Here is a 17,265-nt window from a genome sequence, read left to right as displayed (position 1 = left end):
TTGTGATACCATGAAGCCCAAGAATTTTCCTGACGAGACTCCGAAGGCGCATTTCTTCGGATTCAGCTTCATCTGGTATTTTCATAGTACCGAAAATACCTCTGTTAAATCTTCAATATGTTTCGTTCTTGCAATGCTCTTTACCAGCATATCGTCAGCATAAGCTTCGACATTTTTCCCGATCAAATCCTTGAATATTTTGTTGATGGCCCTTTGGTAAGTAGCCCCTGCATTCTTCAGGCCGAATGGCATGACTTTATATAAAAACTTTCATGATCAGTCATGAAAGCCATAAACTTTTCATCCTCCCTATTCATGAGGATCTGATTATACCCTGAGTAGGCATCCATGAAACTCAAAGTTTCATATCCTGTAGTTGCATATATCAAGAGGTCAATCCTAGGCAACGGGTAACAATCTTTAGGACAAGCTTTGTTGAGATCTGTGTAATCTGTACACATTCTCCACTTCCCGTTTGCCTTCTTGACCATCACGACGTTGGCCAACCAGATGGGACATTCAATTGATTCGATGAAACCAGAACTTTTCAGCTTCTCGACTTCGCCCCGAACTACTTCATATTTTTCCATGGAGAAATTTCTCCTTCGCTGGATAACTGGTTTCACCTTGGGATCTAGCCAAAGTTTGTGTTTTGCAATATGCCTATCGATTCCTGGCATATCATCTGCAGACCACGTGAACACGTCACTATTTTGTTGAAGAAAAGACTTTAACTCCCCTTTGAATTCTTCCAGCTGCTCAAACCCTATAAAAGTAACTCTTTTTTCATCACCAGGATACAACTGGATTTGCTCCATTTTTTCTACTGGCTTGGGCCTTTGCATTTCTGCTTCATCCAAATCATCTCGTACTTCAATCGGTAACCCCGTTATCTTTCTCAGCCCTTCCTTATCTTTTAAATATGCAACATAACATTGCCGAGAAATTCTCTGGTCAGATGGAACTTGACCGACTCCATCTCAGTCAGGAACTTTATTTTAAGGTGCTTCGTTGAAACGATAGCACCTAATTTTGACAACGATGGTCTCCCAAGAATTACATTGTATGCAGGGAGATCCCGAACCACCAAGAAATTTACCCGAATGGTGGCTTCCTTGGGGAAGCTTCCAATTGATAGGTCCAACTGGACCGATCCTTCCGCTACTACAGATGATCCTACAAAGCCATATAGATGTATGGATGATGGCTCCATCAAGTCTTCACCCACCTTAAGTTTTTGATAAGCTGCATAAGATAAAAGATCTGCAGCAGAGCTGGTGTCAACTAATACCCTGTGTACTTTGTGGCATGCAATCTCTACCTTGATGACTATGGCATCATCATGAGGCAAACAAATGCCTCTCTCATCTTCTTCTCCAAAGGTGATCGAACCCTCACCATTTGGTCTCTTACGCTTCTGCGTCTCTCCGGTTTCAACAAATTTTGATTTTGCTTTCAGCCTCTGGAGTGATTCAGGCTCGAGGCCTCCAAATATTGTAAGGATTGGTGACCGAGTAGCATCAATCACCTCCTTACCTTTTTTAGACTTTGGGGCCTCCTTCGATTGGTCTGGGCTAACCGAACGGTCCCTTTTTATTGCTGCATCGTGTGGTTCCTCTCGCCTTCTATTGACGAAACTGGACAAATGTCCTTGAGATATCAATCTCTCAATATCTGCCTTTAAATGTCTACAATCATTGGTATAATGACCGTAATCTTTATGAAAACTGCAATACTTTTCTCAATCCTGCTCCCCTGGTTTTGAAGGAAGCTTCGGAGGCCACTTCAAGATATTCCGCTTCTTGATAATATTCAAAATATTTGCCCGAGGAGTATTTAATGGAGTATACTCACTTTTGTCGGGAGATCTCTGCCGCCATGCCTGGTGAGGATTTCCAACTCGATCACGAATATTCTGCTTCGGCTTCTACCTGTTCTTAGGAGGCTTTTGTTCTTTTGCGGAGGCTTTATTGTCTCCCTGGAGTGCATCCAAGATTTCCGTGACTTCCGACTGTTTTTGACATCTCTGTACTAACTCGGCATAAGTTGTGGGCATATCTTGAAGTAATAACTCCAAGAGTCTTCGATTAGTGAGACCAGTGAACAAAGCAGTTTTAGCAACTTGCTCATCTAGATTCTCTATCTCCATTGTAACCCTGTTGAATCTTTTTAGATATCCCCGAATTGATTCATTCTTCCCTTGTCTAATAGTAAACAAGGTTTCCTCGGTCTTCTTGATCTGAATCCCACTTTGGAATTGCCCTATGAATTTGCGTGCCAACTCGTCAAAATTTATGATCCTTCCTGATGGGAGATTCGAGAACCATTTCTGTGCTGCTCCAGTTAAAGATGAACCAAAGACCCTGTAGAGAATTTCATCGAATTACCCTCAACCTGCCATAGTCTGCTGATAATAACCGATGTGGACCGTGGGATCTCTGGAGCCATCGAATGTAGAAAAAATTGGCAAACGGAAATTGTGAGGAAACTGGTATCCGGCAATGGGCTCAGCAAATGGAGTCTTTCGAATAACTGAATAGATATCATCAGTTACCCTACCTCTCGCCAATTGCCCAAGCTTCTGATTGATGTTAGCCAATTCTTGACCAATATGTGTCAATCGATCCTCAGCAACACGATCACGACCTCGAACAACGCGATCATTATCACGAACAACACGATCATCACGAATAGCATGATCATCTCGAACAGCACGATCATCTCGAATAGCACGATCATCATCACGAACAACACGTCTAATAGTTGGTGAGTGAGTTCTTACTCCTGTAACCAACCTTGTATTTGAATTAGTAGTACTCCCTTGTGGTTCGTCGAACCGATCATCACACCTAGAGAGATATTCTGTTCTCCTAGGTATTCGGTCATCTTCACGGAAGTTTTGACCGACATTTTGTTCGTCAATTAATCTTCGCTGCGATGCGCGCCTTCCTGTATCACGACGATCGGGCTCTGGTGGTATCACCACCTATCTGGTTAGTGCACGGAGTGCCTGACTTACCTCCAGCATCTGGAGTTTCAGTTGATCCAGTTGATGTTGGAGTGAATATGGAGGATTATTACCTCCTTGACCGCCATCTATTTCGAGTGGTCCACTTCCCTGAGGAATATCTGGATTATTTACTCCAGGAATTTGGACGCCAGCATCTCACTGTGCAGCAGCTGCTGCTGCTGCCGCTGATCTAGTCACCATAGCGTTTCCCACAGATGGCGCCAAATGATGCGTCCAAGATCTGCTCAGCCCTTAGATCTCCTGAGAATGACCTGCAAAACAAAGCATCAGATGTGACCCGACCGCTGGGGTCGGGAGTCCACCTCCGAAGGCTAAGTCAGTTAATGAACTTAATCACAAACGGCTCTGCTATGAGCACAGAGCTAAGGAATGAATAACTGGAATATGATTCAGATAATAAGCATCTGAGTGTTCACGTCCAAGTGTGTGTGTCCTTCCCTTGTGGGGAGGTGATGTTTATATAGAGTGTACCTTCGAATCTTCTTCGTTGGATGTATTTGAGCCTTCTTCGGATAATCGTTGGATCTTAACAGATAGATCCGTTGAGTGATAGACTTCTACTAGTTTGGACTAGTAGAGGACTCCTAGGATAACCCGATCGCTATTTGGTGGTTATCCTTTTGATAACGATAAGTGACAGCCGCCAAATTCTGCCTGCCGTCATTAGGTTAATGAACTTCCTCCAAAAGTATTGGATTAGGGCATGCTTATGGCTGATTTTGTTTTCTTCCTCAGCAAACTACCTCCTGAACTTGGCTCGCTCGGAAACGAGTCGATTCCCTTCGTCTCGACCGGAGTCGAGGGTCGAACCAAGAATGAACCGAGTTCAATCATATTTTCTCCGTATCACCTCTATAAGAAGGAATGCATTTTCAAAGATTGAACATCACAAGCTACAACAAGAGGAAGCCACAGTTCTGAGGAAGAACGGCACAATGTTTTCTATTTTCATTTCTTTGTTTTTCTTTTCCATGTCTAGCTAATTCCAATCTTTTGATCAAGATTAATGGAAGTTTGATTTTCGCCAATTGTGACATATCGGATTATTAGTTTTCTTTAATTCTCAGGTATTTATGCGTTTTCCATGTTTATTATATTATTGTATTAATCCTTAGACAAGAGGCATGTTGTTTTATGATTAATACAATACTTAGTCAATGAGAATAATTATTTATTATTCTTATATAAGTGACAAATAGCATTCTCGAATGGGTAATCAATGCCCTGGAGAGTTCGCTATGCGAATGTATATTGTAGGTTAGATAAATAAGGCTTTTCCGAGTTTATTGACTGGGGATTGGGTCTTTCAATTTTTTATGCGATTAATAAACATAACCTTCGGATCTATCATTTGAGTTATGTCTATTAATAGCATAAAAGTTGAAAGACCCAATCCCCAGTCAATAAACTTGGAAAAGCCTTGTTTATTTAAACTAGGATATACATTCTCATAGCAAACTCTCCAGGGCATTGATTACCCATTCGAGAATGCTATTTGTCGCTTATATAAGAATAATAAGTAATTATTCTAATTGACTAAGTATTGTATTAATCATAAACAACAAGCCTCTTGTCTAAAGATTAATACAATAACATAATAAACATGGAAAATGCATAATTACCTGAGAATTAAAGAAAAGTAATAATCCGAAGTCTCACAATTGGCAAAAATCAAACTTCCATTAATCTTGATCGAAAGATTGGAATTAGCTAGACATGGAAAAGAAAAACAAAGAAATGAAAATAGAAAACATTTTGCCGTTCTTCCTCAGAACTGTGGCTTCCTCTTGTTGTAGCTTGTGATGTTCAATTTTTGAAAATGCGTTCCTTCTTATAGAGGATTCCTGCCAATTCTGCATTATTTCCAATTTTGTCATTTCCATTGTTCGCTTTAGCAATGCAATTCTTCCCAATTCAGTTGTTTCATTTCTTCCTCTTTGCCAATGCAATGGTTTCTAATTTATTCACTTTCCAATTCAGCTTCTTCCTTAGATGTCTGATTGCAAGAGAGAACGAAATATTTGCTTGTTGAATTAAGACATTTGACTAAAATCCTTATGATTTGGGCAAGATCAAATCTCTAGCTTTGGACATAATCAAATCTTCCATCTTAATTTGAGCATGATTCTTTGATTTGATTTAAAAATGTATCAATATGGTTCTAACCATTCTTTTTATGGATTTGATATCCAAATGCTATAATCTGTCCATATCCAATAAAACAACCAATTAGTCACATTAAAATACAAAGGATTTGATATAATATTAATGCAATTAAGTGACCTATCAAATTCCCCCACACTTAAACCATTGCTTGTCCTCAAGCATTATTTTAAAAATTCTTTTCTTAAGATTTCAAAAATAGATTGAATTTCAACTAAGACTCACCAATTTCAACTAAACTTCATCAATCGACATGAATGAACTAGTTTCAACAAATCATCAGATTCAAGATGTATTAAGATCCAATACCCTCTCATTTGGATTCACTCTATACACTCAGTGTTTAAGGGTAGCAAAGTCACTCAAATCAATCACAGAAGGATAATTATCATATGCTTGCAAAGAAATCACACCTCCACCACTAAGCATTGAATTAAACACATACATCCAAAGGTCTTTAATAGGTTGTAATGAGGCTTTAGGTAGGGTATGGAAAAACAAGGAAACTAAAATGAAACCAAAGGAATGAGTTGAATCACAATAATATGTCATAATCAATTTTTATTTTTTTTCAAGTGTTAAAAAACTTATGGAAGCCATAAAGCAAAAAGGCAAAACAGTATGCATTGGAAAAATAAAGTATTTCGCTCAATAATATTATTTCCAAACAACTGATTCTTCTTCTTCTTTTTCTCTTTTTTTTTTTCCTAAATGTAGCCACACCAATTTTTTTTCTTTTTTCTATGCACTTTAAGTAAAAGATGCATTTAGTTTGACAGTACTTGCCTTTCCTTCTCACTATTAATTGATATTTCATATCAGTAACTCAACCATCCTTCGATTTGGGTTCAATAGAATGAAAAGAACAAAAAAGGTTAATGAGGATTATACAATGGTATATTATCAAAAGAAAAGGTCAAGGCTCAAAGTGGGCTCCTAGAGGTAATAATCAAGGATAGGCTATCAAAAGAAAGCTAAAAAGCAGTAAATCCTAGGTGCCCTTGTCATTTGTATTCATTTAATCCAATTATGTGATTTCAGCATGCAAAACTAAACAAGTTCTAGAAGTATCCAACCATAAAAGATTATTTCTCAATCAAGAAAATCAGAGCAAAACTAATTATATATGCTCTTAGGCTCAAAATCTCACAAAAATTGTTTGTGTATATTAATCTTTAGCATCTTTTCCTCTAAATCAGAAATTAAAACAATCTTTCATTAGCATGTGATTTCAAAGAATTTAATTGATCATGATTCATCAAAATTGAATTCAACCTGTAAATATTGATCATGCATTCCATTGAACTCATAGAAAATGAAACATCATTAAAAAGAATTTTAGAAAATTTTACCCACAAAAAGTATAAATATGATCCCCTCCCCCACACTTAAATTTAACAATGTCCCCATTGTCATAGAAATAAGAGAATCTAGAAATACTCCCCTCATATATAGAACAGTGGACTGAAGCTGAGCAATCAAGCGAAAGGCGTAGAGTTTAAAAAAAAAACTGGTTGTCAGAAAAGAAGAGAAAAAAAATTAAGATTTCTAACAATAAAAAAAATAATAATAATAATAACAAGTAATTAATGAAATCAATAAAAAAGAAGAAAATAATTAAAGTAAAGAAAATTGGGTTGCCTCCCATTAGTGCCTTCATTTAACGTCTTTGGCTAGACCTGGTGCCTTTTCATTCCTTGTATTCTGGAATACCAAGCTCAATTTCAACATTATGCACTTGAACACCTTCATAAAAAGGTTTTAACCGATGAACATTAACTTTAAAAATTTTATTAGTCTCAAAACTTTGGATTTCAACTTCACCATGAGAGAAGACATTAGTAACGACAAAAGGTCCTAACCATCTAGAACGCAGTTTTCCTGGAAACAATTTCAATCTAGATTGGTAAAGCAAAACTTTTTGACCAATTGTAAAATTCTTACCTCGCAATTGCTGATCATGGAAAGCCTTTGTTTTAACTTTGTAAATCCTTGAACTCTCATAGGCTTCGTTGTGAATTTCTTCCAACTCTTGTAACTGAAGCTTTCGTAGTTCTTCAACTTTGTCCATTTCCATATTGCATTGTTTTACAGCCCAAAATGTCTTATGCTCCATCTCGACAAGAAGATGACAAGCTTTCCCAAACACTAAACGGTAAGGAGACATACCTATAGGTGTTTTGTAGGCTGTCCAATAGGCCCATAATGCATCATTAAGTCTTAAACTCCAATCTTTTTTATTTGGATTTACCGTTTTCTCAAGAATGGACTTGACTTCTCGGTTTGACACCTCAGCTTGCCCACTTGTTTGTGGATGGTATGCAATGGAAACATGATGAGTGACATTATACTTGCGGAACAATGCTTCAATCACTTTATTGCAGAAATGAGTGCCTCTATCACTAATCATTGCCTTGGGTGTGCCAAATCTGACAAAAATGTGTGACTTGACAAAATCCACAACCACTTTAGAATCATTAGGTCGGGTAGCATTAGCCTCCACCCATTTAGAGACATAATCCATAGCAAGAATTATATAAAAATTACCAAAAGAATTAGGAAAATGACCCATGAAATCTCCCCAGACATAAAAAATTTCAAGGCTATGAGAATGGGTAATCAATGCCCTGGAGAGTTTGCTATGAGAATGTATATCCTAATTTAAATAAACAAGGCTTTTCCGGGTTTATTGATTGGGGATTGGATCTTTCAATTTTTTATGCGATTAATAGACATAACTCAAAGGACAGATCCGAAGGTTATGTTTATTAATTAGGGAATAACTCAAAGGACAAATACGAAGGTTATCAATAAAGTAGGGAAAGATTGGTTGTTAGAGGACTAATCCTCAATGACCATAACCAATCTACCCAAAATTAAAGTTTTTATTTTTTAAGTCAATGATCAATTGAGAGAATCAATACAGAAGTTGAATCTTGATCGAAAGTTTTTATTATTCTAATTTTCTTGTTAACTACTACATTCGTTTATTTTTATTTAGTTTGTTGATTCAAAACCCCCTAATTTTTATCAAAGAATAAATCTTCACAAATCTCTGTGGATTCACCCTACTCACTACTAATACAAATTCAGTTGAGAAAATGATTATCTTTGGTGGATTCGACACCCATCAAATTTTGGCGCCGTTGCCGGGGATTGATTTTGTTTTTTAGATTTATTCCTTTTGCTTTATTTTTATTTTTTTTTTTCATTTTTTCCCCTTAATCTTGTTTTATGCCTCGATCCACTTGTACAGGTGAACTTCAATTTGATCCTGAGATTGAGAAAACAGCTCGTAGATTGAGGAAGGAAACCAAACAACATTTTCAGGGAGTATCATCTTCTTCATCTTCTAGTATTGATTTAATTGGAATATTTGGGTTTGAAGAAGAAATCATGGATGCTAATAATATTAATGAGAGGACCTAAAAAGATTTATCCATGCCAGATTTGAACCAACAACCATTATGTATTGAATATCCAAATATTGAGGTTGCTTTTGAATTAAAATCTAGTTTGATTCATTTACTCCCCACTTTCCGTGGTCTTGCAGGTGAAGATCCTCGTAAACATCTCAAGGAGTTCCATGTGGTGTGCTCCACAATGAGGCCACATGGTGTAACCGATGAACAAATCAAGTTACGAGCCTTTCCATTTTCTTTGTCTGAAAAAGCTAAAGATTGGTTGTACTACTTACCTTATGGTTCAATAACCACCTGGATTGAGATGAAAAGGCAATTTCTTGAAAAGTTTTTTCCTGCCTCACGAGCTGCCACTATAAGGAAAGATATATGTGGGATCCGACAATATCATGGAGAAACTCTTCATGAGTATTGGGAAAGATTCAAGCAATTGTGTGCTAGTTGTCCCCAACATCAAATTTCTGACCAACTTCTAATTCAATATTTTTATGAAGGGCTGTCTAATATGGATAGGAATATGATTGATGCTGCTAGTGGAGGTGTGTTGGTATATAAAACCCCTACTGAGGCAAGAAATTTAATTTCTAATATGGCTGCCAACACTCAACAATTTGGGACTAGACAGGATGATCCACCAAGAAAAGTTAATGAGGTAAGTGTCTCTTCCATTGACCAATGTTTAGATAATCTAACTTCTCTTGTGGAAAAATTGGTTGTAGGAAATATCCAACAAGTGAAGGCTTGTGGTATTTGCTTCAAAACAAATCATGCCACAGATGCATGCCCAACCCTTCAAGATGAGACTCATGAACATGCCAATATTGTTGGAGGATTCTGAAGTCCACCACAAAGAAGATATGATCCATACTCAAACACATACAATCCAGGATGGAAGGATCACCCAAATCTGAGTTATGGGCCTACTAGAGCTAACAATTTCCAACAACAATATCAACCTAGGCAGTCTGATCAACAATATCAACAAGCTCCTAAGCAAGGTAAGTCTCTTGAACAATTAGTTGAATCTCTTGCTCTTAGTTCTCATCAATTCCAACAAGATACAAGAGCAAGTATTCAGAACTTGGAGAGTCAAATCAGTCAACTCGCATCTTCAGTAAGTAAGCTTGAGAATCAAGGAAAATTGCCTTCACAAACAATTATCAATCCAAAGCAAAATGTGAGTGCCATGACATTAAGAAGTGGCAAAGAGTTAGAAGGACCCATTGCTTGTCATTCAAATTTAAGAGAGGAGAAAGAAAAAGAAGTAACACCTCATGTACAACATGTAAGCCCAAAGGTAACACCCCCTCCTTTTCCAACAAGACTTTCTCAATCAAAAAAACTTGAAGAGGAAAAAGAAATTCTTGAGACATTTCGCAAAGTTGATGTAAATATTCCTTTAATTGATGCAATCAAACAAATTCCTCGCTATGCGAAATTTCTTAAGGAATTATGTACTAATAAGAGAAAATTGCAAGGCAATGAGAAAATAAGTGTGGGGGAGAATGTCTCAGCTGTGTTACAAAAGAAATTACCTTCAAAGTGCAAAGATCCAGGTATGTTTGTCATTCCTTGTAAAATAGGTAATGTGAAAGTTAAGAAGGCTATGTGTGATTTGGGTGCTTCTATTAATGTTATGCCTTTATCAGTTTATAAGTCTTTGAATGTTGGACCTTTGAAGAATACTGGCTTAATAATTCAATTGGTTGATAGATCAAATGTTTATCCTGAAGGAGTGTTAGAAGATGTTTTAGTTCAAGTAAATGGATTAGTTTTTCCTGCAGATTTTTATGTACTTGATATAGAAGAAGACTATTCTCCTAATTCAAGTTTGATTTTATTGGGGAGACCTTTCTTGAAAACTGCTAGAACTAAAATTGATATGCATGATGGAACATTAACGATGGAGTTTGATGGCAAGATCATTAAATTTAATATCGATGCTTCCATGAGATATCCTAATGATGTATATGATGTTTATGCTTTTGATGCCATTGACACTCTAACTCAAAAAGCATAAAATTTTGTGATGAAGACAAGTTAAAAATTACACTTAGTAATGGTTTAACTCTTGAAGAAGTGCAGCTTGCAAAAAAAAAGTTTGCAATAGAAGATGAATTGCAAAATACTATTTTTGAGTTAGAGTCACTTAGACCTATGAGGGTTGATGTTCCTTTTGCTAATCTTCCTATTTCTAACACAAAACTTTTACCCTCTATTGTGCAGGCCCCCAAGTTGGAACTCAAAACATTGCCAGATCATTTAAAATATGCATTATTGGGTGATAATAAAAGTCTCCCCGTAATTATTTCAAGTAAGCTGAATGCATTAGAAGAAGATAGATTGCTTAGAGTGCTTCGGGAATATAAGGAGGCTATCGGATGAACCATAGCGGACATAAAAGGTTTAAGTCCCTCAACATGTATGCCCAAAATCCTGCTTGAAGAAAATTGTAAACCTTCTAGGCAACCTCAACGCCGTTTGAACCCACCTATGATGGAGGTAGTGAAAAAGGAAATTCTAAAACTCCTTGATGCAGGTATGATCTATCCAATCTCAGATAGCGAATGGGTAAGTCCAATTCAAGTAGTTCCAAAGAGAACTGGCATCACTGTGATTCAAAATGAGAATGGTGAGTTGGTGCCCACCTGAATCCAGAACAGATGGAGAGTTTGTATAGATTATTGTAAATTGAATGCATCAACTAGGAAGGATCATTTTCCTCTCCCATTTATTGACCAAATGCTTGAACGTTTAGCGGAAAAATCTCATTATTGTTGTTTGGATGGCTTTTCAGGTTTTCATCAAGTTCTGGTTGCACCAGAGGATCAAGAGAAAACCACATTTGCATGTCCTTTTGGTACTTTTGCTTACCGACGGATGCCATTTGGACTTTGCAATGCGCCTGCTACATTCCAAAGAGTATGTTGAGAACATCATAGAAGTGTTTATGGATGATTTTACGGTCTATGGTGATTCTTTTGATATATGTCTAACTAACCTAACAAAAGTACTGCAGAGATGTATAGAAGCTAATATTGTTTTGAATTATGAAAAATGTCATTTTATGGTAGATCAAGGACTTATTCTTGGACATATCGTTTCTGCAAAAGGTATAGAGGTTGATAAGTCAAAAATTGATATTATAAAATCATTGCCTTATCCTGTAACTGTACGGGAGATTCGTTCTTTTTTGGGGCATGCAGGATTTTATCATCGCTTTATCAAGGACTTCTCCAAAACCACACAACCTTTGTGCAAACTATTGCAAAAGGATGTAGCATTTGACTTTGATAAAGCGTGCAAGGAAGCTTTTGACATTTTAAAAGACAAGTTGACTTCAACCCCCATCATCAGATCACTAGATTGGAACCACCCTTTTGAAATCATGTGCGACGCAAGTAACTATGCAATAGGAGCTGTTCTTGGACAATGGGGGGCGCACGAAGGTGGGCGAAAGCGGGCAGGGCGCACAGTGATCCCCCCCGCACAGTGGCCCCCTGAATCAGCGCGCACGCTAGGAGCTGTTCTTGGACAAAAATTTGGAAGAGAGTCTCACGTCATTTATTATGCTTCAAGAACTCTTGACAGTGCACAATGCATTTATTCAACAACAGAAAAAGAACTTTTAGCTATTGTATTTGCTTTAGAAAAATTCCGTTCTTATTTATTAGGTACTAAAATTGTTATTTACTCTGATCATGCACCTTTGAAATATTTGTTTTCAAAGAAAGAAGCAAAATCGAGGCTGATCCGTTGGATACTCTTGTTACAAGAATTTGACTTGGAAATATGTGACAAGAAAGGTGCAGAAAATTTAGTTGCCGACCACTTGAGTAGATTGATTTCAAGTGAAGACTCATCTCCACTACAAGACAATTTCCCAGATGAGCATCTCTTTTTCCTTAATGAGGTTCCTTGGTATGCAGATATAGTTAACTATTTTATCTAGAGCTCAAAAAGATAAAATAAAAAGTGATGCCAAATATTATGTGTGGGACGATCCTTACCTTTGGAAGCATTGTTTCGGATTTAATTATTTGCAGATGTGCCCATCAAATGCTTGTGGTGGACATTTTGGTCCAAAAAGAATGGCTCGAAAAGTTCTAGAATGTGGGTTATATTGGCCAACTTTGTTTCATGATGCATATAGGTTTCGTAAATCATGTGAGCGTTGTCAAAAAACTAGGAGAACTTAGGACATAGGGATCAATTACCCTTTATCCCTATACTTATTTGCAAAATTTTGGCGCCGTTGCCGGGGATCGAACCCGGGTCACCCGCGTGACAGGCGGGAATACTTACCACTATACTACAACGACACATGTGGAAATACAACACATGTGACATTCATTGATTCTTCCACAACTAAGGTTCTTTTATTTAACACTCTATATGCCCTATTATTTTGGGACTAACCCAAGAAAACTCCCTCATCAACTTTTTCATCAATTTTTTCCTTAGGGTCCTTATTGTTCAATTGTCACACCCCACCCGCCGATCTCGATTTCCCGCCCGACAACCCGTGGGTGCGAACCGTCACAAGATCACAGTCTTACCCATCAATAATAATAAATGCAAGTAATAGAAAATCAAGAGCACGAACAAGTTCCAATAATGAATTAAAAGGATTACAGGAGTCCAAATACTCCAATAAAATAATCAAGGAAAGACTAAATGAATTAAAAGGATTACAGGAGTCCAAATACTCCAATAAAATAATCAAGGAAAGACTAAATGATAAAAAAAATAATGAGTTCAGAGGAAGCAAATCAAAATAATTCAAATAATCTTCTTTCCAGTTTCTTTCTCTAAATCTAAATGATATTTCTCATGAATAATAAGGGGGAGGTTCTCCAGTCTTCATCTATACGCTTCTCGAATATCCTAGCAATCTGCCTCCTTTTGCCATCAATGGGTGCAAGTTCATGTACCATTGTCTGTAGCACATCAGCTTCATACGAGAAGGCTCTTTCATACGAATCATCTCTAACATCCGACATTGTGCCACCATCTGTTCAACTCATATAATATATACAATGAAAGGAATGAGCTCTAACGAACTCAGTAAGGAATAGGCAATTCTCATATATATATGTCAATACAATCCACAAATGCACATATGAAATGATATGGATGGTATGCAGAAATATGAATGCTACTAAGATCTAACAATGCGAGTCTCTAACAGTTGACACACTTTAAGATATACACCAGCCCTCCTTTGGGTAGGTCTAGTCACTCTGATCCTACAAAGACTAGCTACCTCTGTAGGGATCCTAGGTAAAATGGTAAGTCCACACCTGGCTCTCAAACCATGGCAGCTGGGGTTAAGTCAACACTCTCTCACCACGACCATTGGCATGAGTACTGGCGCATGTCGGGGTTTCTAATCCAATACAAGTCATACTGGTAACATACTATATGGAGTCCAAATACTTCCCCTATGGCACCAACCAACTCGGTTTAGTATCCTTTGCAACCTAGGAGTGAGAACCCTCACGGACTGGCTACCACTGTTGGACTCCACTCCTTAACCCTATGGTCATTCACATATTGTTGGGGCGGAATGCTCTCATGACTCCTCACGACACCCTAACATATGCAACCCTACCATTGCATGACCAACAGTGGACCACTGAGTCTTCGCACAGGACTGGTTACCGCTATAGGATGAAACAGAGTCATGTCACCATTGTCATGTGGGGTACTTGATGAAACAGAGTCACGTCACCATTGTCATGTGGGGTACTTGATGAAACAGAGTCACGTCACCATTGTCATGTGGGGTACCTAGCCATGCATTCTAGACTCTCCTAGGTATGTCATCCATTAATCATGATAGTACTAGAGGCATCAGTGAACATGTGTCCCATACCACAGCCCTCTGATATCTCCAGCCAAGATATCCCAATGGAATACCCCTTCCATCGCAACTACACACATCACTCTTTATCATACCATGAACAGTTGTGCAATATCATAAAAGATAAAGTACATAAAAGAACATTTCAAACTGCAAGTATACAATAAGATTCACATGCTTTATACAATTACAGCAAGATACATGATCAAATAATAGTAAATAGAACAGCCGAATCATCATGTATATGTAATTGCATATAAATAAGAATGCATGTCCTTACTTGTAAATAAGTAGAATTCCTCTAAATTGCAAACCAGAAACAATTATAAAACTTTTACTTGAAACAGAGGACACCTATAAACAGGGTTACAATAATATGTTAGTCGAATGAATCAAATCGGACAAAATCCAAAAGTTACAAGCACACTAGAAACCAGCCGGTCGCTTGGGCTAAGCGACCGCCACTAGTGACACCCCCAAAAATAATGAGTTTCAACCCGAAACTCAGGCTTCTGATCATTAGTTTTCAATCCGATTTTTGGATGATCATAGTCCGAATTTCAAATCTAACACTCCCACAACCAAGGGAAATACGAAACCTAACAATTGACATCAATTTGGTTATCCGGAATCCTCCCCTTAATTAGATCAATCCTTTTCACAAAAGCAGGGTTTCATTTACAGACCTGGTCTCATCAAGATCATTAAAAAGGTAGGTAATGTAATAGAAAGATCATGAACAACCAAAGAGGAATACTAATCTACTTTAATCATAGCTAAAGGGAGAGTATGAGTGAATAGGGAATCACTTACCTCAACCAGATCAGCTAGAAAAGACAGTAGAAGCTTCTGGAACACTAACAACACTTCAGATCACCTTCCAGCACATCTCCACAACCACCTAACCACCAAAAACAGCAATCCCAAATATAATATTCGAAAAATAGACGAGGGTTGCTATTTATAGAAGTCTGGGGGCAAAATAGGGCAAACCCCGCAATCAGGACCAGGCGGTCACTTGGTCCAATCAACCTCCACTAGCAACCGCCCCCTAGTATATTGCTATACAATGGTGCTTTGCTCAAGGGGTTGAAGTCCAAGTACAACCAAACCCTAATGAACACATGGGGGAGGTCTTACCTTTAATCCGGACATATCCAAACATCACTTGCCTTCCAGAAGTCCAACTACCAAGCAAGGCAGGCTCTCCAACAAGAGAATCCAGATCCATGGGTTCAAGGTATGGATCATGGACTTTTATCCGGACCCTCCACAAATTCACCTAGCTAGACCTTTGGGTTCTCGGACCTGCAATACGGATCCCGGGTTAGAAATACGGGGGTTGTTACATCAATATAGTGCATTTACATCCAAATATTTGAAAGTGATCAACCCTAGGTACTTTATTGTGATAAAGTTCATATGGCGTCTTGTTTAAAAAAAATTTAATTAAAACATGATTCAAGACATAACAAGCGGTGCTTGTGGCTTCTACCCAAAAATATTTTGGCAATAAGAATTTACTAAGCATGGTTCTAGCCATTTCTTGGAGTGATCTATTCTTTCTTTCTACCACTCCATTTGATTGGGGGTCCTAGAGGCGGAGAAGTTATGAGTTATGCCTTCTTTATCACAAAACTCTCCAAAGTAGTTGTTGTTGTCAAATTCCCTCCCATGGCCACTTTGAATGGTAGTAATGAGGTATCCTTTCTTGTTTTGAATTTTCCTAACAAGAATGGTGAATTCCTCAAAAGCATCATCTTTATGTTTTAGAAATAAAGTCCATGTATACCTTGAGTAGTCATCTACAATGACAAATGTATAGTGTTTACCACCAAGGCTAGCTATGAGAATAGGTCCAAATAAGTCCACGTGAAGAAGTTCTAGTGGTCTACTAGTGGAGACTATGTTCTTGGACTTATGAGATACTTTGATTTGTTTTTCCTTTTAGCATGCATCACAAAAATAGTTTTTATCAAACTTTATTTTTGGAAGATTCCTAATTAGATTCTTTGATGCAATGGTCTCAATTAACTTCATATTGAAGTGACCTAGTTTTCTATGCCAAATAAGAGTTTCTTCAAGTGACATAAGATAAGTCATATTAGGAGATGATTCATTGAAAATACAAGTATAGATGTTATCTCTCCTAATACCTTTTATAATTAGATTGTCATTCATATCTTTCACATGGCAACAAGAAACATCAAATGTAACTTTATAGCCTATACTACACAATTGACTTACACTAAGTAAGTTATATGATAGTTTATCAACTAAATATACATTTGAGATAAAAGTACCTCCAATGTTAACTTGACCAGTGCCAACTATCTTTTCTTTGCTATTGTCTCTATTAGTGACGCATCCTCCATCATATGATCTAAGCTTTGTAAAGAGCTTTGGATTTGATGTCATGTGCTTGGAACAACCATTATCAATGTTCCATTCACTTCTTTGGGTGTTCATCAAGCAAACCTATATAAGAAGGAAAAGATATGCATTGGTCCCCACGTCTACATGTGTCTAACTTGGTTAGATCTTATTGGTTCCATGTTGAACCAACTAGGTTGATATCCCTTAGGTCTTTGAAATCTTGGGTCACAAATATCAAAAGGTTCTTAGACTTGAGGTTTTTGTTTCCTTGGTCAATTGAAGTTTTGACTTATTTGCCCACTCATTTGGTTTGTGTTTTTATAGAAGTTTTGGCTTCTTCTAGGTCTTTGATGGTTTGTCATATATGGCCTAAATGGAGGTTGAGGCATACGCTCATAAGGTGCATA

At 37.5% G+C, this 17,265-nt stretch overlaps 2 protein-coding genes and 1 non-coding gene across 3 annotated transcripts; 2 read left to right on the top strand and 1 right to left on the bottom strand.

Annotated features, from left to right (window-relative positions):
• Window positions 1–8,635: 8,635 nt before the first annotated feature.
• Window positions 8,636–9,454, top strand: LOC149015701 (uncharacterized). Its single transcript, XM_089156576.1, has one exon. It carries the CDS (start codon window positions 8,636–8,638, stop codon window positions 9,452–9,454), a length of 819 nt encoding a protein of 272 aa, XP_089012702.1.
• Window positions 9,455–9,802: 348 nt separating this feature from the next.
• On the top strand, window positions 9,803–10,636 carry LOC149015700 (uncharacterized). The gene has a single exon (XM_089156575.1). It carries the CDS (start codon window positions 9,803–9,805, stop codon window positions 10,634–10,636), a length of 834 nt encoding a protein of 277 aa, XP_089012701.1.
• Window positions 10,637–12,866: 2,230 nt separating this feature from the next.
• On the bottom strand, window positions 12,867–12,938 carry TRNAD-GUC (transfer RNA aspartic acid (anticodon GUC)). Its single transcript has one exon. It is a non-coding gene; the product is annotated as a tRNA-Asp (tRNA).
• Window positions 12,939–17,265: the final 4,327 nt, after the last annotated feature.

This window comes from Hakea prostrata, chromosome 5 (genome assembly GCF_041222555.1).
Source record: "Hakea prostrata isolate BN-2017 chromosome 5, UWA_Hpros_2, whole genome shotgun sequence".
Taxonomy (NCBI): domain Eukaryota; kingdom Viridiplantae; phylum Streptophyta; class Magnoliopsida; order Proteales; family Proteaceae; genus Hakea; species Hakea prostrata.
The sequence above is the reverse complement of the archived record's forward strand: the minus strand, read 5'-3'. Positions and strand labels throughout refer to the sequence as shown.